Source organism: Rutilus rutilus (genome assembly GCF_951802725.1).
Source record: "Rutilus rutilus genome assembly, chromosome: 4".
NCBI lineage: Eukaryota > Metazoa > Chordata > Actinopteri > Cypriniformes > Leuciscidae > Rutilus > Rutilus rutilus.
Genome location: NC_140212.1, coordinates 32792640 through 32817758, shown reverse-complemented (window position 1 = coordinate 32817758; position 25119 = coordinate 32792640). Strand labels below are relative to the sequence as shown.

Sequence of the window (25119 nt, the reverse complement as noted above, 5' to 3'; positions counted from 1 at the left end):
AGTATTCTGGATATCACAGCCTCAGGGAGACGCATTGTTGGGCACTTTAAACATTCTCCATTGGTATACACCCAGCTGGAAAATGTTCAAAAGCAACTCGGCCAGGATGTGTCCACTCGATGGAACAGTACATTGTACATGCTCCAGGGTCTATTAGAACAGAAATTGGTGCTTGCAGCCTATGCTGCAGAACACGAATTGCCATGCACTTTCACAATTCACCAGTGGAAATTAATCGAAAATATGATCTCCATCCTCGCCCCGTTTGAAGAGCTCACACAACAGATCAGCTCATCAACTGCGTCCGCTGTGGATGTGATTCTGTGTATAAGAGCTCTCACCCGACTCTTGGAGAAGACGGTGGAGTCTGACCATGGCGTGAAAACATCAAAAACAGTACTAGTGGAAGCCGTCAGAAGACGATTTGCTGATGTGGCAGGATAAGTGATGTTGACCTCCTATTGGCTCTGGTTAAGTGGGGCTTTGACACACCAATGAGGTGGAAGCGGCCGTAATATTTAAGGACCCTTATTTTGACGGGTGTATGAGTCCTCGTAAGTCTGGGTTCTTCCACTTCCTGGCATTTTTTGTTTCGGTTCCTTTAAGGTATGTTGACTCTCTCTCTCTGGCGGTGTAATGACGTGGATTGCTTTAGTAATATGCTCCATTTATGGTTTAGTTAGAGCAGGTCTGGCGGTGCTGGCATTATGGCAAGTTTGTGGCGGAGTTCACTCTCAGGTATGTTGGTATTTGCACTAAATTTTGATTGCTTGCGTTTGAGGTATTTATGATGTCATGTTCAGCAGTAACAACACGCTACAGGTGTGTGAACGCTGGCCGGTAGACAAAGAGTAACCATACAGCTTTGCGTTTGGTTGTTCTACCTAAATCGTTAGTACGTCTCTCCATCGTTTACATTTGGGGTTTGGTGCATTTAGTTGACTTGTGCCTTTTTGTTGAAGGTAAATGGGGAATGGAACATCATTATTTCTAAGCCCTAACTGAAGATGCTACATGTGACACCGCTATATGTGACGCCGCTGCTGTTTTGCTTCAATACTTTGCTTGTATTAGTTTTGTTTGTTTTGCTTTTGGCAATATCTTTTTTTTGTTGTTTGTTTTGCTTCCTGGCAACTTTGTTGTTTGTTTTGCTTCTCGCCAATATTGTATTAGTCTTGTTTGTTTTGCTTTTGGCAACATTGTCTTTTTGTTTGATTTGCTTTTGGCAACATTGTCTTTGTTTTATTTGTGGCAATATTTTCTTTGTTTTGGTTGTTTTTCTTCCCTCTTTTTCCAGGAGCCAGTGAGGACTAGGTGTGGAGCAAGGGAGGCTAGCTGCTTCATTCGGTAGTGTGCTTCACCGTGTGCTGTGTGTGCTGACGAAACTTCCTTATGGTGTGGGCGCGTGGTTTGATCTGTTGTGATTTGAGGTGGGTTTGGACGACCTCCTGAGTTGCAGCCGGCCTGCCTTGTTCCCACTACGCCTGGCTCTGGAGACTTATTTTTGTCATGTTGGGAAATTCCTGAGAGCGAGAATTTTATTGACTCTGTTGATTTTATAATAAAGTGTATTTTTGTATTGTTCCTCTGTCTTCAAATGGTAAAACTTACCTGTGTGTCCTTATCGGGAGTTATTTCCCTGACTCTCCACCAGGGTGGCGTAGTCGGGTTAATTTAATAGTGAATCACTTTGCCCTCCACTCGAGTCTTGCCACACTGACATTAATACACAGAAGCTATATGCATTTGCGACGATGCTAGATCCAAGGTAAGAGAAACTTACTATCACTTATCATTAGTCTTCCCTTGTCTTTCAGTCTTAGACCAACTACCTCTTTGTTTTAAATAGGTTATAATGCTTTTCTTATGCCTTATTTGAAGGACAGCTTATAGTAATCTAAAATATTTTATATTTTTGTCATGGTTGGAAATACTCTGGGAGTATTTAATTTTTTTAGACTATGTAACCTGACACAAATGGATGTGTGTGTCCTGCATGGCATGTCACTATAATTGATTTCACATAGTTTTTCATTTTTAGGCTACATCTATTTCAGATACAAAGACAGATACTTTCCATTCGACTCAAACCAACTGTGCATGATCTGTTTCGGGACGTCGTTACAGCCCATTGCCGCACTGAACTGCCAAGTACAAGCAACGTGGAGGTACCCCGGTTCCAGCAGGTCAACAGACAAAAGCCCACCAGCTTGCTCTTTACAGACAATGTTTGCTGAACTGGTGGAGGAGGATACAGGACAAACTGATGAGGTAATCACGATCGTCTCGCAGATCAACCAATATCTAGCAGTGGACAGCCACTTGCTTATTGGACGGCGAATAAAGGCCGCTTCGCCGCACTTGCACAGGCAACAAGAGTATATCTTTGTTCACCGTGTACAAGTGTGGATAGTGAGCGACTATTTAGCACGGCTGCAAACGTTATTGATGACAAAAGAAACCGGCTGACATAAAAAAATGCGGAGATGCTCATAGTCATCAAGAGAAACTTGCCTTTTATGATTGAGACCTGAAGAATTTTATCCTCTGCAAGGCCTAGCAAGTTTTGGTTTGAAACATTTTGCGGCCAATTGTTTAATTTTAATATATTAAAAAAGGCTACATTTTACAAGTAGCCTGGGCCTAAATGTGACCTCATCCCATCCCAAGTTCATCTAATGTGGGTTGGTAACTATCTGCTTGGCCTCCTTAAGTTTCTCTGCCTTGTTATTTATGAAGGATGGCATTGGCTTACAGTAGCTTACATTATTTAATTTTTTGGATCTGATGTAGTTGGTTCCTCAACTACATCAGACATTCATAATAATAACAGAAAAAAACTTGCCATAGTTTTGTCCTTTTGTCCTTTGTGGCAGTAGCCAGTTTTGGTGTAACAAGTTTTACATTTTGCTGCCAATCATTAAATGTAGTCAGTGTATTAAGAGGCTACAATTTCCAAGTATGCCTAAGTGTAACTTGATCCCATCCCATTAAGCTGATCTAATGTGTGTTGGTCTGCCTGACCCCTCTTTGTTTGGAATAATTTAGTTGCTCTGCCTTATTTGGGAAAGATGGCCTTAAGTCAGGGTTCACCAATCTCGGTCCTGGAGGGCCGCTGTCCTGCAGAGTTTAGCTCCAACCCCAATTAAACACACCTGAACCAGCTAATCAAGGTCTCACTAGGCATACTAGAAACTTTCAAACAGGTGTGTTGGAGCTGGTTGGAGCTAAACACTGCAGGGACAGCGGCCCTCCAGGACCGAGATTGGTGAACCCTGCCTTAAGTTATCTCATTTTCTAAAAAAGTTATCTTTTTTCCCCAAAACAGTTAATTCATAGTTAGTTTAATTTCTACAAATGATGTAAATTTTGCTAGATTATAGATAAAAGATTCCCATTCCCCTGCCATTCTGTGATCGGCAGTGATCGGCAATCGGCAGATCATGATTTTGGTGATTGGTAATCAGTGATCGGCCCCAAAAATGCTGATCGGAGCATCCCTAGTTACAGTTAAGTGAATATTGTGATTTGGTTTGCCGTTTCGGTCTTACCTTGTTACTTCAACTGTAGCTACTGTTAAAAAAACTTTTTTGCAGCACACACGAAGACGATTGAGCCTGTTTGGGGTGAATTTGGAGCAGGTGGGGGGCTGGTGACGTCATTGTCTATAATTCAATGTCTGATATTTTAAATCCCGACGCAGCACAAACGAAGACTATTTTGGGTGAATTTAAATCATGTTGGGGGGCTGAGTGACCTCAGAAAGATCTAAAAATATTCTTTTAATATAAAAAAACCAAAGCAGCACAAACAAAATGTTTACACCACAAACGGAGCACAAACAATTGAGCATATTTTGACGACGTTTTGCGTTGGGTGGGGGGCAAACTTCACACAGGTATCATACCCTGTTTTTCGGGTGCAGAAGGTTTCTTTTAGCCTGACTACGTCAGACTTCTTACTTCCGCTAATTTCATTTCGCTCCTGTAGTCAGTCTGAGATAGCAGCCTATCTTTCAGTTTTCCACCGGCCTTCAGACGGCCGGCCAATCAACGAACAGAGGGCGGGCTGAGAGCCGTGACGTAGACGCTGATTGTACCATGGTGGATGCGTAGATTTACTTCACATAATCTGCAAAAGTCGTTCACAGCCATGTTCACTCCGGTATTTCGCTCGATGGTTTAGTTTTTGCATCATACATGTGTTTACAGTGGAAATTAGATGCGGCTGAGCATGCGCATAACACATGCCATAACCAAACGTTATGTGATTGGCTTATGGGTAACCAATGATTTTAACCCCCTGAGGTCGGCGGTATCGCCGGCGATACCAGCTCGCTTTTTTTTTTATCAGTGTAAAAGAAACTCATAAATACTCTGTTGACTTTGATTTTCCATAGGAGTTTCATACATCAATCGATTCTGTTAAATGTGTATTATTTTTCTGTATACTCACAATAAAAACAAAGTGTTGTGCTTTTCGCCAAATTAAGAAAAATAATCACGGAGCGAGTTCTGCCTTCTCTCTGTCCGTGTAGTCCATTCTGAAACGCGTCCGAAAATGAATCATAACTCAGCGAATACTTCTCACACAGGCACGTGATATATGTCTTTATGAAGCTTGAAATCTCTTCTTTTAAATGAAGTAATTAATAAAAAAAACAAATGTTTTCAACTCATGTAATCCGTTTGAAAGCAAGGAGAGGTACCGTTTTTTCCTTCTGCCTAATTATCTCTATAATGAACTGAGGCCGCCCCGCCCCCGGCGCTATTGACATGGTAAATAGTTTAGGTAATCTATGCTTCGCACCCGCCCCCCCGATCAATGCCTTGAAAACACGAAGTTTCATCAGATCAGATTCACTGATAGTTCATCGCGTTGAGAGGATGGCGCGTTTCTCCGGTAAAGAACGCTCTTCAGATGATTCTGGACAGCGAGGAATAACTCACCTTGGCTTTTCCTCAGAGGAAGATTGTAACTCAGACGAACGGCAGCATGTTCAAGAGCGAATTGATCACGCCGAGTAAACACCGAGTTTTCACGTGAGCAAATACGTGAACTCAAGTGGTCTAGTGGTAGAACATTTGCCTAGCGTGTCAGAGGTTCTGAGTTCGAATCCGCACTCATGTAGTTTTTTTTTTTTTTTGTCAAATCAGATTATGTTTATCAGTGGTTGTATATCAGGCCTCTGCCTGATATACAACCACACATGTTTGTGTGTATTTTGTTTTGTAATTTCACTGGAACGAAAAGAGAGTCTCCACAACGGATTGAAGCGCGCGTCCGAGTGAAGACTGCGCGAGCCTAAAACAAACACAGTATCCGCATCTGACTCGCGTCTGAATTTATATTCCTTATAATAAAAATGAAAGACCTATGTTACAGACATATGAAAGACAACATTTCGTTGATTAGTTTTGGATAGATTATACATTTTTACTGTAAAATATCTGCCACCTCAAATAAGCTTTTATTTGCCAATTTTTTTGTCAAAAATAATCAAATAATCAATCAAATCCTTAACTTTGAAATATGTATGATAAAATGTATACTTTAGTTTGTACAAAGAAAGATTACACTTGAATTGTTGTTTATTTAAATATTTACAAGGTAGATGTAAACAAACTATTAAAAGGTAAATATAAGCCTTTTCTTTAAATAATTTTTATTGTGTTTTATTAGTGACAAATTTGGGGAGAGGATAAATATTCCAAAACTGAAAATACAGTATGAGAATTAACTGCACAATTACATGTTTTCCTTGGCTATTATAGGCCAAATTGCAAGCACAATATGTGGAAAAATAAAAAAAGAATTGAGATGCTTCCAACTGTTGCTCTTGCATTCTTGTGGCTCAGTGACTCACCTGAATGAATGGCTCATTAAGTATGCGGTCCTCAGGTGTGAACCACTACATATGCATGATCGACGTCGACGCCCACTCGAATATTGCCTTTCCAAACAGAAAGTGCTTTGCAAAATTCAAATCAATGTATTGTGTTATGTGAAGGATTAGGCAGGGTGATTTTCACATAATTTTGAAGAAAAAACACTAGGCGATGACATCCATTAGACAAAAGTCTTATTGGCACATATTTAGTGTGTGTTTTGTGGTCTTATTTCAGAAACTTTAGTTTTTAGTTTTTTCAATAACCACGCATAAACATTATTCTCTCAAAAATGCAGACATGTACATTCTTGTTGCTCACATATTATGGTAGCCCTGTTTGTGCTAAATAGTGTGTAATTTTTTTTTTGCCATTACTATGTTTATAAGCAACTGAAAAAAGCACAAATGTCAGGGCATGTCAGAACATCTCAAGGACCCCAAAAACACCTCAGACCCCAGAGGGTTAAACTTCAGACCCCCCCCATAGTAATGATAGTAATATAAAATGATTTGTGACACTACAATAAGAATCGAATGACTGATTTATCAACACAAATAGAGTTTGAGAAAAGCACAGATACACACCGTCACTCATCATGACTCACAAACACACACTGATCTTACTGTCTATATGAGGATTCATTACACACATTTATTCTGACATGTTATTTCACTGACAGAAGTTCAGCTGTAGAATTAATGTAATGAAGAGAAAATAAAGAGACTAACATCTCACTGTTACTGATTTATCATGCAGCTCAAAGCATTATGGGTAGAATCTCTCTACAGTCTGTTCTGATTCATCAACACAGTTTCACTGATGATCTAGTATAAACCCCAAACCCAGAATAGAGCGGTTGAGTGAATGTGGTCTGGACTGTGTGGATGAGGCTCATTGTGTCAGAGACGCTGTAGAAGGACAGAGTTCCTGCACTGTAATCCACACACACTCCTATTCTACTGTTGATGGACTTTACAGGGAGTTCAGTCTGGATGCGACTGTGTCTGAATGAGTATCTGGAGGAAGAGCAGAACAAACTCCAGGACTGATCATTAGATCCAAAAACACTCTCATTACTCCGTCCCTTCCTGCTGATGCTCTTATATGACACTGATATTTCCACACTACCACTCCACTCAATCTCCCAGTAACAGCATCCACACACACTCTCTCTACACAACACCTGACGATAACTATCAAATCTGTCTGGATGATCAGGATACGACTGATCTGTGTAAGTGTTAGTAATCACTCTGTTCCTCTCAGAAAGACGGAGGCGTTTATTCACTGTGTTCAGATCCAGAGTGAGCTGATGGGAATCTGATGGAGAGAAAACACATCAGAATCAGGAATTATGAATCTGTCTGATCTTTTATTATAGCTGAACTCTTCATGTTCAATATATCAGCAGTGTCTCAGTACAGTTTACCAGATATCCTGTGCAAATCATCATTTACATGATCAACTCTAAAACTCTTCTGTCATGTTTTCTTTCACCTTCTACAGGAAGAACATGAAGACACTCAGTGAGTTTTTCTGCTGGTTTTCTTAGTGACTTACATTTTAGGAAGTCGTTCCTGGTTCTGGGAACAATGTTGGTGAAAGTGACTGTGGAAATCAACAGACATGAAGAGTGTGATTATTATGTCAAGAGAAAATGATCCCTGCATCCGTTCCTAAGACATTTCTAATATGATCTTCTACATGATATGAGATGATGGACGATCATTTCTGAGAGCTGATGAATCTCCAGGACTTTACCTCTGTCAGAGATCTTCTTCAGCTCCTCTTGGCAGAAATCCTCCAGTTTGTCTCTCAGCTGAAGGACAGATTCTCTCACAACATCAAAAGAGGAGAGAGAAATGAAGGGATTGTAATTTACGTCTGTAGATTCAGGAGGAGCTGAGAGAGACTGGAAACTCTACAGAAAACAGAAATCAAAGCTCATCACCTCCACACTTCATCAATAACCTGCACTACTGTCAGATTTCAGCGGCTCTTGTTGATCTTGACATCTTTAGTAACTGAACTAAATCAAGCTCTTTCACAGCATCAGATACATTTTTCTTCATATTCATTATATGACATTAGAGCAACAAATTATATAATGTTTTGGATGATAAAACATTTGCTAAGAACATAAATGTTGAGTAGTTTGAGGGTTGAGTAGATTTGCTCAGGAAAAGCAGTTCAAAGGCTACGAGTAGATAATTATTGAGCAGTTAGTGATCAGGTCAGGTAGAAGCATTGCTATTTTTCTGTATTTTTCGATCTTGGACCCATGAGAACTGCATTAATCCAACTGTATGGACACCAAAATAGCTGGAAGCAATTACTAAATAAATGGCAAATGCTGCATTTTCTAATACATTTATTTAATGCATGGCTTGCTTCCGATGGCTCTGCATGAGCTTGCGGCTCCATCTAGTGTCTGTATTCGGGATATCCTTAGGATCTCAAAATGATCAATCATGCTGGGTTTGTCTACATCCTGACCACAGTGTGTGATCAGCAAGGTGTTAGCAAAAGAGTCTTAAACCTTCCAAAATGCTAAGACACTTGACATCTAAACACAAATCACTGCAGCCACTTGAGTTTTTCCAGGGTAAACTACAGGAGCTGCGTGGTCAAACATCAGAGCTACAGAAAACTGCTACAGTGAATGAGAGGCTCTTCACGCTTCGTTCATTCTCTCATTGGATTGCCGTAACTGGAAAGCCACACAATTTAGCCAAGGCTTTTTTCCTACCCTGTGCTAAAGAGACTGTTTCTGTTATGTGTGGACGAAGCGCTGCTGATCAATTACCATTAATATCGGTCTTAAATGATACAGTAACTATAATCATATTGGGCGGATGGCAACAGATGTGAAAGAGAAGATAATATTGCCGAAGAAGCACAATTATTAGTTTACGTTAGATTTGTAAATGAAGGACAAATTAAGGAGGATTTTGTGTTCTGTTGTGGCCTAGAAAATGCCACCGGATATGAAACAAGTGATGGATGAAGCTGTCCGCACAGTCAATGCGATAAAAACTAGGTCTGAATATATGCAAAAATATCAAATACAGCTAACTATCGCAATATTTTTTTTCACAGTAGTGTATCGATATTCCAACCTCTAGTATCAATACTTTTTTTAAAATCATGTTTTAAACAGATTTAAAATGACGTTAACATTTCATCAAATCCCTCTGTGTGTCAAACGACCTTCTCAGTTCCTGTACATCGCTGACTCAGTCATATCATAAGTTTATATATACATTCATATGGCCAATGTCTCAGAAGTAAGTGGGAGGGAGAATGCCGGAAAAAATGAGCGCCTCCAGCTTGCAGAGCCGATGTGTGGATGCACTTTGGTTTAGGGGTGTGCTTTATCACGATTTTTGATCGTGGACAATTAAAATGAATCCACAATCTGCTTTTGAAGAAATATCAGAACAGCTCACAGCGTTAGGGCCCTACTGGCTGTCGAATGAGGAGCAGCAAGATTTAGAAATGCCCGATCAGGATGGCTCACGCCGCTTCTTGATGGGAGCAGATCACAGCATCCGACGGCAGAGTGACAAATTTTGGAAGCCGGGCCGGGAGAATTCTCGCTGCATCCGCTGGGAGAACAAACTTGCTGTATGGAGAAAGAGTAAACAGATGCATGCTACGTCTGCTGAGAGATCAATACTCGCTGGACGGAAAGAGAAAACATGGGTTCTCGACCGGGAGAGTTCTCGTTGCGTCCGCTGGGAGACCAATGCCCGCTGGACAGAGAAAGAAAATATAGGTGCTCAACCGGGAGAGTTCTCGCTGCGTCCGCTGGGAGACCAATGCTTTCTGGACGGAAAAGAGAAAAACATAGGTGCTTGACCAGGAGAGTTCTCGCTGCATCCGCTGGGGGATCAACACTCGCTGGACGGAGAAAGTAAACCCAGGTGGACGTCAAGGAGGATTTTAATCAATGAAGGTTTGGTGGGCTTTTTTAATGTGGAACCGGTTGGTCCTGATGTAGCTTTGGAAAGCATCTGAGGACTATCTTTTCCAAGAGCTTGGATCTGCTGCTGGGAGAGGCCTTTTGGGCTGCTGAGGTTGCTGCCCTGATGTGGAAAGAGTAACTGGAGGATTATAATTTTTTGCTGGGATGCTTGACTTTTCGAGAACGGATTTGAAGTGTTTCTGGAACCAAAAGCGTGTCATGGGTTTGTTAGAGTCATCTATAAATAAGGGTTCAAGAGAGGATTTAGCCTGAGAGCTTCTCTGTTGAAGATATGCCAGAACGGACTGGTATAGTTGGATTGGCGATGAGAGGTTGAAAATGTAGATGTAATGGCCTTTTTTATTATTATTATTATTATTATTATTATTGGTTTGGTCTGTCTTGCTTTGCTTAATCAAATATTTTAACGGGTGAGTTACGGGATTATTAGTTCTAAATAGTAAGGTTCTGGAGAGACATCACTGTTGTGGCAGTGAAGGCAAGGTTAGCTAGAAACACAGGGCTCCTGTGGGAGCAAAATGGACTGCTGTGACAGTGAAGAAGGTCAACCAGAGGAACGGAGCTCCTGCGGGAACGGGGAGATAATTCTGCTGTGGCTGTGAAGGCAAAGTTAGCCAGAGACGGAGCTCCTGTGGGAGCGGAGGAGATGACACTGCTGAAACAAGTGGGATCCTGCAGGAACAGTGGGGAAGGTGGATATGGTGAGCTTGTAGGTTTAGAGGTTTAAAGTTTAGAGGGCGGCCTTGCAGGATTATGCGCATCTGGAGTTTAGTGGCCGAGCTAAGATAGCAGTTTGCGTTTAGGACAGTTTATGTTTGGAAGGGTGGGTGAGACCAGAAATATCCTTTTGATTTCTCATTGTGCAGTACGGTCTGGAAAATGTATCCAAGTTAATGCCCAGAATTCAATGGATGTGGCTAGACCCATGGTTTATCCTGGGTGATTGGAATCCAAAGCTCAGCGGAAACCGTGCGGGGCTGAGAGATTGATTACTAAATTATTTGTATTTATTTTGAGTGAATACAGAAGAAACCTAAACGGTTTTTAACCTGCGTATATACACCTCTAATGCATCTTTAGCCGGTGAGGTGGCAATTAGTAGAGGGCGTGGCCAGGTAGGTAGAGGGTTTTTAAGCAGTCACCTCTGCTTAAAAACATTAAATTATCGAAATCAGAGGGGAAAGGCATAGTGTGGAGAAGTATAAATCAACAATGGCAACAGAGCTGGGATAATGCAACAAAAGGGAGACATTTACACGAAATCCAAAGCAAAGTAGGTATATCAAGAAGTAGGGGAACAAAGAGAAAAGAGCAGGTGATAATAAGCAGGCTGAGAATTGGGCATAGCAATCTTAACGGCACACTTTTAATTACAGGAAAACATCCTACAGGAATGTGTGAACAATGTCAGGAGGCTGAAACAGTAGCACATTTTACAACATGCAGGAAATTTACTCAGGAAAGACAAGAAATGATAACACAGTTAAAAAACAGGTAGATAATACAGTAAACAATTGTGATGCGATCTGGGAAAACCCGTCGGATGTCGCGCTTGGCCGGTTTCAGTAAATTCCAAAATAGTTTGAATGTCAGTTTTTTTGTCAAATTTTTTTTTCCATTAAATTATTATTCTATAACATCTTTTCTCTTATCTCTGAAAATATCTTGGCAAAATTCCCTTGTTTAGTGCAGAAAAACAGCGATTTATAGTGTCAAACTAAAAATACTCTCTTTCTCTAATGCATTCTATGCGACCATTTTCTCTAACGCCCGGCAGCGGTAAAAAAAAAAAAAACAATCTCTGTATATCCCATACACCTGTCCGTCTCTTAACACTACAGTGAATGTGTATATTGCGCATTTCGCGCCAATCCTGTTTAAACTATAACGTCACGCAGTTTTATAACAATCGCGAGATGGACAAGAAGTGTCTCGACGGTGACAGTTAATTAAACCCGTTTTTCTCAAAATTCCGTTCCAGAAAATCATAGCGATCGGCCAACTTCAGATAAACATAACTTTTGCTACCAACAAGCTATGATAAAAATAAAAGCAGATTTGGAAAGGGCTTAATACCAGCTTCCATGTGATATCAAAATCTGTAATAGGTAAAATTTCACCATGTGGTGGGTTTTCCCGGATCGCATCACAATTTATTGGAGTATGGAGAGAGTGTGGAGGGTAGGAAATGGATATTTGGTTTTCTGAGGATGACTGGATTAGATAGGCGGATTTAGTATGAATGAAAACGAAGGGAAAATAAAATCGAAAGGTGGCAGTAATGCAACTCAAAGGATGCCAGCTGCCGTAAAAACCCAAAGAAGAAGAAGAAGAAGAAGAGGCCTAGAGAGGAGGTGCACAGACGTGGTCTGGGTGAGAAGACACAAACATTGTGCGATCCGGTGACATGTCCATGTTGTTTTGTGCATGAACGGATTTGTAGGCCGTTGGTCACGCCCGTTTCTATCTTGGAAGTTAGTCCAGGATTGGTGGCTGTGTTGCAGGTATAGTTGATCGCTGTTCCTCTTGTGTTTTTGTTTTGATTTCCTCATCTAGCCAGTACCGGCATGTGTGCGCTGTATTTATTTTGAATTGTTCTGTGTGACAAAGTTGGGATTGTATTAGTGTTCATAGGAGGTTGGCTGATTATTAATATCCATTGAGGGGGAATGAGTTTTGTTCTACAATGTATTTTCTTTTCTTTGATTTATGTATTATTGTCATATTGGTTTATTTGTCAATAAATCTGTTTATTTTTGTGAGTACATTGTAGTTATGCTGATCTGCTAATCTTAGATGATCGTTTGTTCCTTTATCTGTTGCTGGTTTGAGTGGCACACACGCTTTCATTTAAAAAGGTTCAAAAGAGACTCATTTATGGTGAAAGGCAAAGAGCTTTTCATAGAATTTTGCACCTTGAATTTATGCAATTGTGTTTGACAATCACTAAGGATTACTACACTTTGCCGTGAAAACACTACTTGTATGAATTTTTTTTTTTTTTTTCAACCTGGAAATAATGTGAAGGAACCCTCAACATAGTTTATTTGCATAATTTCTATGTCAATGGGTCACATTACTTTACGATTTTGTTCGTTCTGAATCTGATTCAGATGAAGTAGAATGGTAAGATTACATTTATTTGAATGCATGAGGGAGGACGATTGCTTATGAATTTGTCCTACCAGTCTGTGCTTCATCTCTTTACCAATAGGTAAGCTGTGGGTTTAAACTACTTCAAAAATAAAATGTACCTCTATGCCATTTTTTAGATAAATTGCAGCGTTAACGAAAGGTATTTAATGATTCTGTGTGCGACTGTGCGTGCAATCTGCACGTAATGTGCGAGCTACTGTTTATACATGTGAGTTTAAGCCAAAAGCAGTGCGTTAATGACGGCAAATGATTTGTACAGAAACCTTTAAAAACGCGTATTACCTCGTTCAAAATGAGTATACCATAAACCGTGGTTCAACAACTGAAGCGATGCGAAATTCAACCAGGGACAGAAAACAAGAAGGTTTTGAGCTGTGCTTTTACAGAGTTGAGCCGACAGGGGGTTGAGAGTGCGAGCTGGTGTGAATCTGCGGCGCGGATCACTGAGGGCCTGCTGCGGCAGCCTGACGCTGGAGGAAGGCCCGTTCATTCACGGTAAGTAAGAGGGTGGCATTGCCCGAGACGCGAGTGTGGTGCTCAGCAGGCCTTATTGTCAATTTCTCTATGGCAGGATAGAGTTTTTGAATGGTCCGGTTTAGAGAAGTACGCGGAAGGAGATCGCAGATGTTTGGCCTGACGCCCGCGAGATAACGCCAGAGGATTGTGGCAAAGATTCCTCAAGGACGGAAGATTCTTCATCAGATGATCGGACGGGAAGAGCTGGATTCAGACATGTTAGGAAGGTAGGGCGGGGCCAAATGCTGTTAAACTGTCAACGAACGGAGGTAAGTCTGCTGTATACACCTCTTATTTTGGCAATTGGTTGATTAAGACGAGACACGGCAGGCAAAAACATTGTTTTTTTTTACTGGTCAATTTTGAGATTTTTGGATATTTGTCTTCAATAACATGTCTTCTTTCAGACTTGTGGTGAAAAAAAGTCTGAAATACACATTTAGGTCTTTATTTTACTACACTTTGTCTGTTTGCGTCTGTGGATTTCTCCTAAATTCAACAAAAGTTGGCGTTCTTAATCAACATGCTGATCCGCGATCGCTGTCTACTCCCTGTCATCAGAAGCACCGCTGGAAAGCTCTCTCTCTCCTGTACAATGCATTTTCATAAAAAGAAGAGTGTGGCGAGGGGGGCGTGGTTTTGCGAAGTCTGTAGCGGGAGAGAGAGGACGGAGCCGAGCGGTGCGTAAGTAGGTCAAGTGCAGATGATGAACACCTGTGTCTGATTGCAGTAATTGGCGTGGAGAGACCGGATATAAGCCGGTGGGAATGAGAGAGAGAGAGAGAGAGAGAGAGAGAGAGAGAGAGAGTTGGACTGGGACCTCGTCTGCTGCTGTGCTCGACGGAGAATTCACCACGAGAATCTGGATTATTGTTTTGTTGTTGCTGTGCTGATAAGCACGGTGAACGCGCTCTGTGCGGAACCTTACTCTTTTGAACTTTTTACTTTAATAAACGAGTGTCCCAGTCTCGCCGACCCCTGTCTTCTTCCTTCCCTTCATTGCAACCTTGAAATTCATCACACTGGTGCCGAAACCCGGGAGGGAAGAAGATCGCCGCCGCCATGCAGACTTCGCCAGCCACGCCATTTGCGGACATCATAACATCGCTCGCCGGTCTTCACCAGGAACAGCACCAACAACTACCGGCGATTAAGGAGGAGCAGGACAAGAGATTCGAAGCGCTCCTCCGAGCCCAGCATGAAGACCGCGAGCTGTTCCGGAGCTGGATAGACCAGGAGGTTCGGGCCGTCCCCCCCACTACTAAGGAGTCATCAACGCCGTTACTCCTCAACAAAATGGGACCCCAGAATGACCCGGAGGCGTTTTTAGATCTCTTCGAGAGGTCCGCAGAGGACCGGGGATGGCCCTTCGAGGACTGGCCAATGCGGCTCATCCCTCTGCTGACCGGAGAAGCACAGGTAGCCGCACACCAACTGCCAGTCCAGAACCTCCTGGTCTATAAAGACCTCAAACGTGCCATCCTCCAGCGGGTCGGCCGGACCCCAGAACAACATCGCCAGAGGTTCAGGACGCTGAGCCTCGAAGAGTCCGGCCGGCCCTTCATCATGGCACAACAGCTCCGGGACTCATGCCGCAAATGGCTGATGGCCGACGGAAGCGACGTCGAGGAGATCATCGACCGAGTGGTACTGGAGCAGTTCGTGGCGCGGCTTCCGAGGAAGACCGCGCAGTGGGTCCAGTGCCACCGCCCGACGTCGCTGAACCAGGCCATCCAGCTGGCGGAAGATCAGATGGTGGCGTGCCCAGGGGTCGGCGAACCCCTGCCATCTGCTTCTCTCTCTCTCTCTCTCTCTCTCTTCCCCCTCTCTCTCATGTTCCCTCTCAAAACCTGTCCCTCCTCCCAGGTCTCGTGGGGGCCTTACACGCAGGCCAGCTCCAAGATGGAGAACAGGGACTTCTGCAGAGCCGGTGCCATCGCCCAGGGCCCCTCCCAGGGGAGGGGGCGCCCCTAGCGGATTCTTTACTTCAACGGCTGCTCCACCGCTCTCTCCACGCCAATCCCTTGACCCGCTTCCTGCCACCAGGGCGGCGGGGAAGTCTGGGTCGGTTTGTTGGCGCTGCGGGGATCCGGGTCACTTTATCGATCGGTGTCCGGTGATGGAGGTGGGGACGCTGATCCGGGTCCCCGATGCGCCACAAGCTGCCCCCGATCACGATGGTCTGTACCAGATACCAGTAAGTATCAAGGGGGGTACATATCAGGCTTTGGTGGATTCAGGTTGTAACCAAACCTCCATCCATCAAAGCCTGATTCAACCTAGGGCATTGGATAATAGCCGCATGGTTAAGGTACGGTGTGTACATGGGGAGGTGATGGATTATCCAATCATGCCTGTGGAAATTCAATTTAGGGGACAAAAGCATAGAGTAGAGGTGGCGATTAATCCACACCTCCGGCATCCGCTAATTTTGGGGACCAATTGGCCAGCGTTTAATGAATTATTAGGGTGTTTGTGTGCGGATGCCTCTTGGGTAAAAAGAGACGGGAGGAACGAAGCGGTTGCTCAGGTGGGAGAAGCTGAATCGGGATCTCTGGGAGCTGGTTCAGGGAAACGGAGCGCTCTTGAAAGAACCATCCTTGCAGAGCGCGATGATTTTCCCCTGGAGCAGTCTCAGGATGAAACGCTGAAACATGCTTTTGATCAGGTCCGCTCTATCGACGGCCAGTTACTCCACCCTGACCAACCGCTCTCCTATCCATATTTTACAATTTTAAAAGATAAGTTGTATCGGGTGACCCAAGACGCCCAGTCAAAACAAGATACAACTCAGTTGTTGGTACCCAAAAGCCGCCGGGAAATGCTTTTCCAGGCGGCTCACTGTAATCCAATGGCAGGGCATTTAGGACAAACAGCTACACTAAACCGTCTCATGGCCCGATTTTTCTGGCCGGGCATTCACGAGAATGTACGCAAGTGGTGCGCGTCTTGTCGTGAATGTCAGTTGGTGAACCCACCGGCCAACCCAAGAGCACCTTTGTGCCCTCTCCCATTAATGCAGGTCCCCTTCGAGCGAATTGGTATGGACCTCATCGGGCCATTAGAACGGTCAGCACGGGGACACCGCTTTGCTTTGGTCCTGGTGGATTATGCAATGCGGTATCCTGAAGCAGTGCCGCTCCGCACTATTTCTGCTAAGAGCGTGGCGAGCGTACTGTTTCAATTAATCTCCCGGGTGGGAATCCCGAAAGAGATTCTCACCGATCAAGGCATGGCGTTTATGTCACGCACAATCCGCGAACTTTACGAATTATTGGACAGTAAATCGATTCGAACCAGCGTCTATCACCCACAAACTGACGGTTTGGTCGAACGGTTTAACCGCACGTTGAAAACCATGATTCGAAAGTTCGTACAAGAAGACGCCAAAAATTGGGATAAATGGTTAGAACCCCTCTTGTTCGCTGTACGGGAGGTCCCGCAAGCCTCCACGGGGTTTTCCCCCTTCGAGCTTCTCTATGGACGTCAGCCCCGCGGGGTGTTAGACGTCCTTAGAGAAACTTGGGAGGACGGACCTTCAAATAGTAAAAACGAAATTCAGTATGTCCTGGATCTGAGAGCAAAACTCCACACTTTGGGGTGGCTGTCAATGGAGAATTTGTTACAGGCTCAGGACAAACAGAGTCGGCTGTACAACAGGGGGGCTAGACTTCGTCAATTTGCACCGGGAGATAAAGTGCTTGTATTACTCCCTACTTCTAGTTCAAAATTACTCGCAAAGTGGCAAGGACCCTTTGAGGTCACACGGTGAGTTGGGGATCTCAACTATGAGGTAGCTCGGACAGATAGGGGCGGAGCACATCAAATCTATCACCTCAACCTACTTAAAAAATGGTCGGAGGTAGAATCAGTGATGCTGGCGACGGTAGTGAGCGGAGAGGAGGATCTCGGACCAGAGGCGAGTCTAAAAACCCAATCTCTCGCTCTGGCCCCTGGTGGAGATCACCTCTCACCCTCCCAGCTCGCTGATGTAAAAAAAGTTCAAGCAGAGTTTGCTGATGTGTTCTCGCCCCTGCCTGGCCGGACGGACCTCATTCAGCACCATGTTGAGACAGAGCCGGGTGTGGTTGTACGCAGCCGGCCGTATCGTTTGCCAGAACACAAAAAAAAGGTGGTTCAGAGCGAATTAGAGGCAATGCTAGACATGGGAGTAATAGAAGAGTCCAACAGCGACTGGGCGAGCCCGATAGTTTTAGTGCCTAAAACTGACGGCTCGGTTCGATTCTGTGTGGACTATCGCAAGGTGAATGCTGTGTCGAAATTCGACGCTTATCCAATGCCAAGGGTTGACGAATTGCTTGATCGGCTAGGTACTGCTCGATTTTATTCGACACTGGACTTAACAAAGGGATATTGGCAGATCCCCTTGTCTCCTAAGTCCAAAGAAAAAACAGCTTTCACAACGCCGTTCGGATTACACCAATTTGTTACTCTTCCTTTCGGCTTGTTCGGGGCTCCGGCGACCTTCCAGCGTCTGATGGACAGAATTCTCCGGTCGCATGCTGCATATGCAGCATCTGCGGGCTGTCCTGAAGTCGCTGAGAAGGGCGGGGCTCACGGCCAACCCGAAGAAGTGTGCAGTTGGGCGTGTGGAAGTTAGATATCTGGGCTTCCATTTAGGTCGTGGACAGGTACGTCCCCAAATTGACCGCAGCAGTTGCGACCTGTCCAAGACCAAAGACCAAAAAGGAGGTTAGACAGTTCCTGGGGCTGGCGGGATATTACAGAAGGTTTGTACCTAATTATTCGGACCTCGCCAGCCCGCTGACTGATCTAACTAAAAAGGAGGTACCAGATACGGTTCAGTGGACGGAGCAGTGCCAGCAGGCTTTTACTCAGATAAAGGCTGCTCTATGTGGCGGACCGCTCTTGCATGCTCCTGACTTTTCTCTCCCTTTTATCCTACAGACGGACGCATCGGACAGGGGGCTGGGCGCGGTCCTGTCCCAGGAGGTGGAGGGTGAAGAGCGGCCGGTGCTGTACATCAGTCGGAAGCTCTCTAAGAGAGAGACGATGTACAGCACCATAGAGAAGGAGTGTTTGGCCATCAGATGGGCCGTTCTCACCCTCCGCTATTACCCCCTGGGGCGGGAGTTCACCCTCTGTTCGGACCACGCTCCCCTGCAGTGGCTCCACCGCATGAAGGATACCAACGCGCGGATCACTCGTTGGTATCTAGCTCTACAGCCTTTTAAGTTCCAGGTAATCCACAGGCCGGGTGCACAGATGGCTGTGGCCGACTTCCTCTCCAGGAGGAGGGGGGGGGAGGCTGCAGACCGGATGGCTCCCCGGCCTGAGTCGGGCGGTGGGGGTATGTGGCGAGGGGGGCGTGGTTTTGCGAAGTCTGTAGCGGGAGAGAGAGGACGGAGCCGAGCGGTGCGTAAGTAGGTCAAGTGCAGATGATGAACACCTGTGTCTGATTGCAGTAATTGGCGTGGAGAGACCGGATATAAGCCGGTGGGAATGAGAGAGAGAGAGAGAGAGAGTTGGACTGGGACCTCGTCTGCTGCTGTGCTCGACGGAGAATTCACCACGAGAATCTGGATTATTGTTTTGTTGTTGCTGTGCTGATAAGCACGGTGAACGCGCTCTGTGCGCAACCTTACTCTTTTGAACTTTTTACTTTAATAAACGAGTGTCCCAGTCTCGCCGACCCCTGTCTTCTTCCTTCCCTTCCCTTCCCTTCATTGCAACCTTGAAATTCATCACAAAGAGTAACTGTAATGGGATATTAAAAATGTAGTAGCTTGTCATTTATTTTTCCCATAAACGTAGGCACTGTTTTTAGAGGAGCGAATGTATTCCTATGCGACAGGTGACATGTTTATATTATCTATATTATGTTAGTTTCATTGTCTAATTGCAACCAAAATACAACATTGTGAAAAGTTGTAAAAACGTTTTGTGGTACCATTAAGTTCATGGATTTCACATTGTTGTAAAAAAAAGAGCTTAAATATTAGTGAAGTTTTGAGATGTTGCTGTCTGGAAACTCAATATATCTTTCAGAAAAAAGTTTCCTGAGAGATTTCCAGCTGAACTGCATTTGTAAGTGCGTCTCTTTCAATAGAAGAAGATCAGATGAGAGTCTGACTGATGATGATATAATAACCGAACACACAGATCAACACTTCAGTCAACGGCTCATTCTGCTCTCATGAAATGTTTCTCTGTGAGTCTCTTGCTCAAGTCCACTATGACCCTGTTCTTCTAGATCTCTGTTACCTGCAGGAAATGGATGTGATCCTGTGTGTGTGAAAGCTGCTCCAGCTCAGCGTCTCTCCTTCTCAGATCATTGATTTCCTGCTCCAGTCGCTCCAGTCGTCCTTCAGCTCGACTCACTGCAGTCTTTTCCTGATCTCTGATCCGCTGTGTCGCCTCAGAGCGGCTTCTCTCAATGGAGCGGATGAGCTCAGTGAAGATCCTCTCACTGTCCTCCACTGCTGTCTGTGCAGAGCGCTGTTAGGACACACATCACAATCACACAGTGGCTTCAGTGAGTCCTGACTGAGACGTCTCAAACTTCTCTTCTTCTCCAGACTCACCTTATGAGACGCCACAGCCTCTCTCAGCTGCTGAAGATCTTTCTCTCTCTGCTGGATCCTCTGCTGGAACAACCTCTGCGTCTCCTTCAGCTGGTGCTAAAGGACAAACCAATGACAGTGACAGTAATACTACCACAAAATCATCATGTGAACAGCTGATATGAAGCAAATATTGATGTGAGATCTAGTATGGAAATGTTCAAAGGCTCAAACTAGGGATGCCGATAGCACTTTTTCCAGAACGAGTCTGATACCGATACTTTAATCGATAGGCAGAAGATTGTTATGAGGGATTGATTTGGATTTAGAAAACAACATGAATTTTGTTTTGTCCACATTTAAAACTAGTTTTAATTCAATTAAGTTACGCTGAACAATATCAAATGCAAGCTGTAACTGAGAGAGAGCCAGATTGGGTGTGGATGCTGAACTATATATAACTGTATCATCAGTGTAATAATGAAACTTTACATTATGAACATTATGATCAATATTATTTATATATAGAGTAAATAGGAGTGGTCCTAGGACTGACCCCTGTGGCACACCTTTAGTGACATTGAGTGAACCAGAGATAAAACCTTCTGCCTGTACACATTGAGTTCTGTTTGAAAGATAGTTATTAAACCAACCAAATCGTATGTTTAGATAATCCAATACTAGATAATCGTTGTATCAGTAAAGTATGATCAACCGTATCAAATGCTTTTGATAGATCGATGAATAAGGCTGCACAGTGTTTCTTTTTTTCAACAGATTCAATAAAATCATTTAGTACCTTTAAGGCTGCCTTAAACACATGTATGCAGAAGTCAATTAACGTTAGTTGCCTAATATGTTCATCGTTTTACTTTCTTACTCTACTTAAGCCGCTTTTCCACCGAAATTGCCCGGAACAATTTGTCCCAGGAACTTTTTTCCCAGGAACCTTTTTTGCCCCAGACCGGTTGCTTTCTGCGTTTACACCGCGGTCTAAAGTACCGGGAAGGTAAACTGCGCGCAACTGCTCCTCCCAGTCTGCGACGGACAGTAATCAGTTTTGAGCGCCACATTTATAAGTATGGAGGAGATTCAAACTGTGCTGCAGTTATTGGTTTACTAACGAGGTAAGTAACATAACAAAATAGACGAGCACTGATACTAAAGCGTGTTCAGAAAGCTCGTATGCGTATAAAATTAGACAAGGTATGTTGTGAGATGACTGGGACGAACGCGCAAAAATTTCCTTTTGCGCAAATACGCTTAAAAAAAGCCTGAACCCCGTCTATCAATCATAAATAGTGACAGTCTTGTAAATAGTTTTGTTACCAACCTCAAAGCGCTATTTCAATCCTGTTATAGTAAATTTGTAACATGGTTTGCCTTGCAATAGATGACAATGTGTAAACATAATGACTTAATATTAAAAGCTGTGGCAGAAAAGAGACGAGCACTGATAAAGCGTGTTCAGAGCTCGTAATGCTAACGTTAGATATATAATTGTATGTTATCAGCTATTGCGGACATTGGCCGTGAGATGGCTGTGACGAACGCGCAGAAAGTTTCCTCTTCCACAAATACCCAAATAATAAAGCCTGAAACTCGTCGCCAGTCCCCCAGTTTTTTTTATTAAATTCCATATTTGCAGACAGACAACTTTACTGCATGAAGCCACTTTTTAAAAGGGAGGTTAAAAATAAAGAAAATGCTGCGTGGAGTCATCCAACCAAAATGCGGCGTGAACACAACCAATCAGCTTGTGCAGCGCACAAGTCCCACCCCTGAAAGTTCCTGAACTTTGAAAAAGTACTACCTCGTGAGCAGGGACTATCGGAGGGGGAAATATTTACCCGGAACTTCATTTAGACCCTGGTTCCTGCGGTGTAAACCATAGACTGTAAAAAAATATGGACGTAGTGTCCGTGACGTCACCCGTAGGTTTCTGAAGAGCATTTTTGAAGCCTAAAGTGGGCGGAGCCGGCCGTCGCCATCTTGGCCTTGCGTCACTCCCGGATAACAGAAAATAGGCAAACAGGCGGGGCGTGAGTGGAGCTGACCTGGCTATCTGAAATCACCTAGCTCGACGTGATCGAGTTAGCTGATGATGTAAAGCCAATTAAACGTTCCTATTTTTGCCCTTCGAAATATTATAATAGTTAAAAGGCATGGCTACAAGTGAGACTGTGTATTACTTTGAGAGTGTTTGTGTGTGACAGTGATTTATGTGCATACATGTCCGTCACTCTTTCATGGTCCGTCAGCGCGGCATCGCTCAAGTTCGTAGAGAGCTTATTCAGTCCATTTTAAATTCTGATTTTGGCCGTCTCTCAAATGGGTTAAACCATAGATATATTGCCTTTGAAGTGCAAGTAAATGCGCTAGAAAATCCGCGCTCATTCATGTGCATTTATTGCATGGACGGAGAAAGCGCCGACGCCTGCAGGATTTCATCTGATGAAACAAGCATATTATAATCCATCTGTTCCGTGAGAGCAGAACGAACGAGTATTTATTGACGTTTTAAATTTGAAAACCCCAAAAAGCAACGAAATTGTCAGACATCCATTAGTGCAGGTTCACGGAGGAAAACAACTGAAATACAGCGCTGGTTGTTCTCTCGAACGATAACGACGGAATCCAAAGACGTGGGCTTTGTACCCAAGTATTAAATTGTATGAATTAATCCCGAAAAAAAGCACAAACACTGCAGAGATGGCAAGTTCAGCAGCAACATTTGCTGAGGTGAAGTGACGGCTAGTAACAGCAGACAAACGGCTAGCACTGACAGCGGCAATCCATCTGTCACTCAAGTGGCCACTGGCCACACCCTTAAATTTAAATATTAATCAACTAAACGGACGAGTTATAAAATAATTCACCCCCCTCACAGTTGTTATGAAGGGCAAAATTAGCTGTATAGACCAAAGCCACATAGAGATCCAGGCTGTAAACATATTTTTTTCTGCTGTAAAGTTGGTAATTTTAACATCAGGGAGATACAGATTTGACTCACTTCTGCAGCCAGGCCAAGCGGCCAGTCAATGAATTGCAGTTTAACTCACTTCCGTATTGGTTTCAAGAGAGAGACGGGGAGGTTGCCGCTTGGTGTAAACACATCGAGTACCAGCCCAAAGTTCCTAGTTCCTGGGGAAAGTTCCTGCGGTGGAAACGCGGCTTTATTGAGATATCCAACTGAATTACAAACTTTCCATCAATGTCTTCTCTCGCGAACAGCAGAAATGTGTGAACATTATAATTTTTTAACTACATTTTAGTCTCTTCTTTTTTGATTAACGATATTGCATGTTGATATAATCATATTTATCATTTAATGATGTTGGTCTCATCATCGTCTTGTCTTAAGGTATGTTTACACAACAGCGATGTACTAAAAACAGACAACAACGTTGTCAAAATGATCTGTGAGAATTACTAAAACGTCTGTATTATTGCTAGGCCAGTAGTTGGTTAGTACTTTGTCAAGGAACATCCCGCGAACACTAAATATTCATGTGTGAACCATTTTCAGAAATTCATGGTTTTGTTGTTTACATGGAGACGGTAAAGGCATCGTTTTCTAAACCTTTTACTTTGAAACCCATTTTCAAAAGCTTGTGTCTTCAGCCACCCAAAACCAAAATGGATAATTTTTTTCAGTTGAAAACAGTGTTGTATAAACATACCCTTAGTAATGGAAAAAAAGGTCATCAATGAACACTTTTCGTCATAGATTTCATTAATAAAATTAAAACTACATAAGTGTGTCTACATTTTTTCATCAGTACTTGTAAGTTCATACCTGTTTCTCTGTCCTCTGTGCAGCAGCTGATACAGTTTTGTGGTTTTTATGTTCATCCATACACAGCACACATATACACTTCTGATCAGTGCGGCAGAAAACCTCGAGGAGCTTGTCGTGTTTCTGGCAGATCATCTCCTGCAGTCGTCCAGTGGCATCAGTCAGATTGTGTCTCTTTCCTTTAAACCAACTCTCATGTTGTTCAAGGTGATTCTGACAGTAAGAGTTCAGACACACCAGACAGGACTTGACGGCTTTGTGTTTTCTTCCAGTACAGACGTCACACTGCACATCTCCAGCTCCAGCGTAACAGTCAGCAGAAAGTTTAGTCTTCTTCAGTTTCTCCACCATTTCAGCCAGAATGGTGTTTTTAGCTAAAGCAGGTCTTGGCCTGAAGGTCTGTCTGCACTGAGGACAGCTGTAGACTCTCTTCTCATCCTCCTGATCCCAGAAGTCTGTAATGCAGATCTTACAGTAACTGTGTCCACAGTGGATGGTCACTGGATCCTTCAGGAGATCCAGACACACTGAACACATGAACTCGTCCTGAGATATTCTGGCTTCTGCCATTTTACTGCATGAAGACAGAGACACAAAACACACAAGAGCTCAACTATACTTAAGTTTCACTTTCCCTGAACTCGTGTTTCCTGTTTCCTTGTTCTGTGCTTGAATGACATGTGAAAAAGATAATAAAACGTCCACTAGATGTCAGTCTCAAACAGACACTCAAAGAATATACATTACAGAGAAGCAGACAACACAATTAAAGCGCCCTGAATCTTTTCAGATGTGCTGGAAATTGCCATTGTTGACATGGTAATTGCAATAAAAAATGCAATAAAACAGTGAAATTCGTGACAGAGAGCTGGCAGACAGTTATGCACTGAACCATTTGAGAGAAACAGTGAACGTGTGAAAGAACTCTGGTATCAGTTTATCAAGGTAAGATGTCTGTTCAGAAACCAAACAGGGTTATGATAATGTACATGACTGTAAAACTCTCTGTAATTTAGAGGGTAATGGAGATGGAAGCCAGGCGATTTTTTTCTTGCAAAATATCAATGTGAGTAATAGTGATTATTCAACAACAACCATTAATAACCAATAAATACAATAACAAATAAAGAAACAACTACAAAATTTATTTATACTATACACGTCTCATCCTTCAGCGCAATGGCAAAAACTAATACTGAAAGATAAAGGGCATTCAGAGAGAAG

At 43.4% G+C, this 25119-nt stretch overlaps 1 protein-coding gene across 1 annotated transcript; it reads right to left on the bottom strand.

Annotated features, from left to right (window-relative positions):
• Positions 1-4952: 4952 nt before the first annotated feature.
• On the bottom strand, positions 4953-24547 carry LOC311289717 (tripartite motif-containing protein 16-like). The gene is made up of 6 exons (XM_084407948.1): positions 23896-24547; positions 20118-20213; positions 19798-20031; positions 7653-7812; positions 7452-7499; positions 4953-7211 (listed from the first exon to the last, which is right to left on the bottom strand). Exons 1-6 carry the CDS (start codon positions 24463-24465, stop codon positions 6694-6696), a joined length of 1626 nt encoding a protein of 541 aa, XP_084264074.1. The 5' UTR covers positions 24466-24547; the 3' UTR covers positions 4953-6693.
• Between the last annotated feature and the right edge of the window lie 572 nt (positions 24548-25119).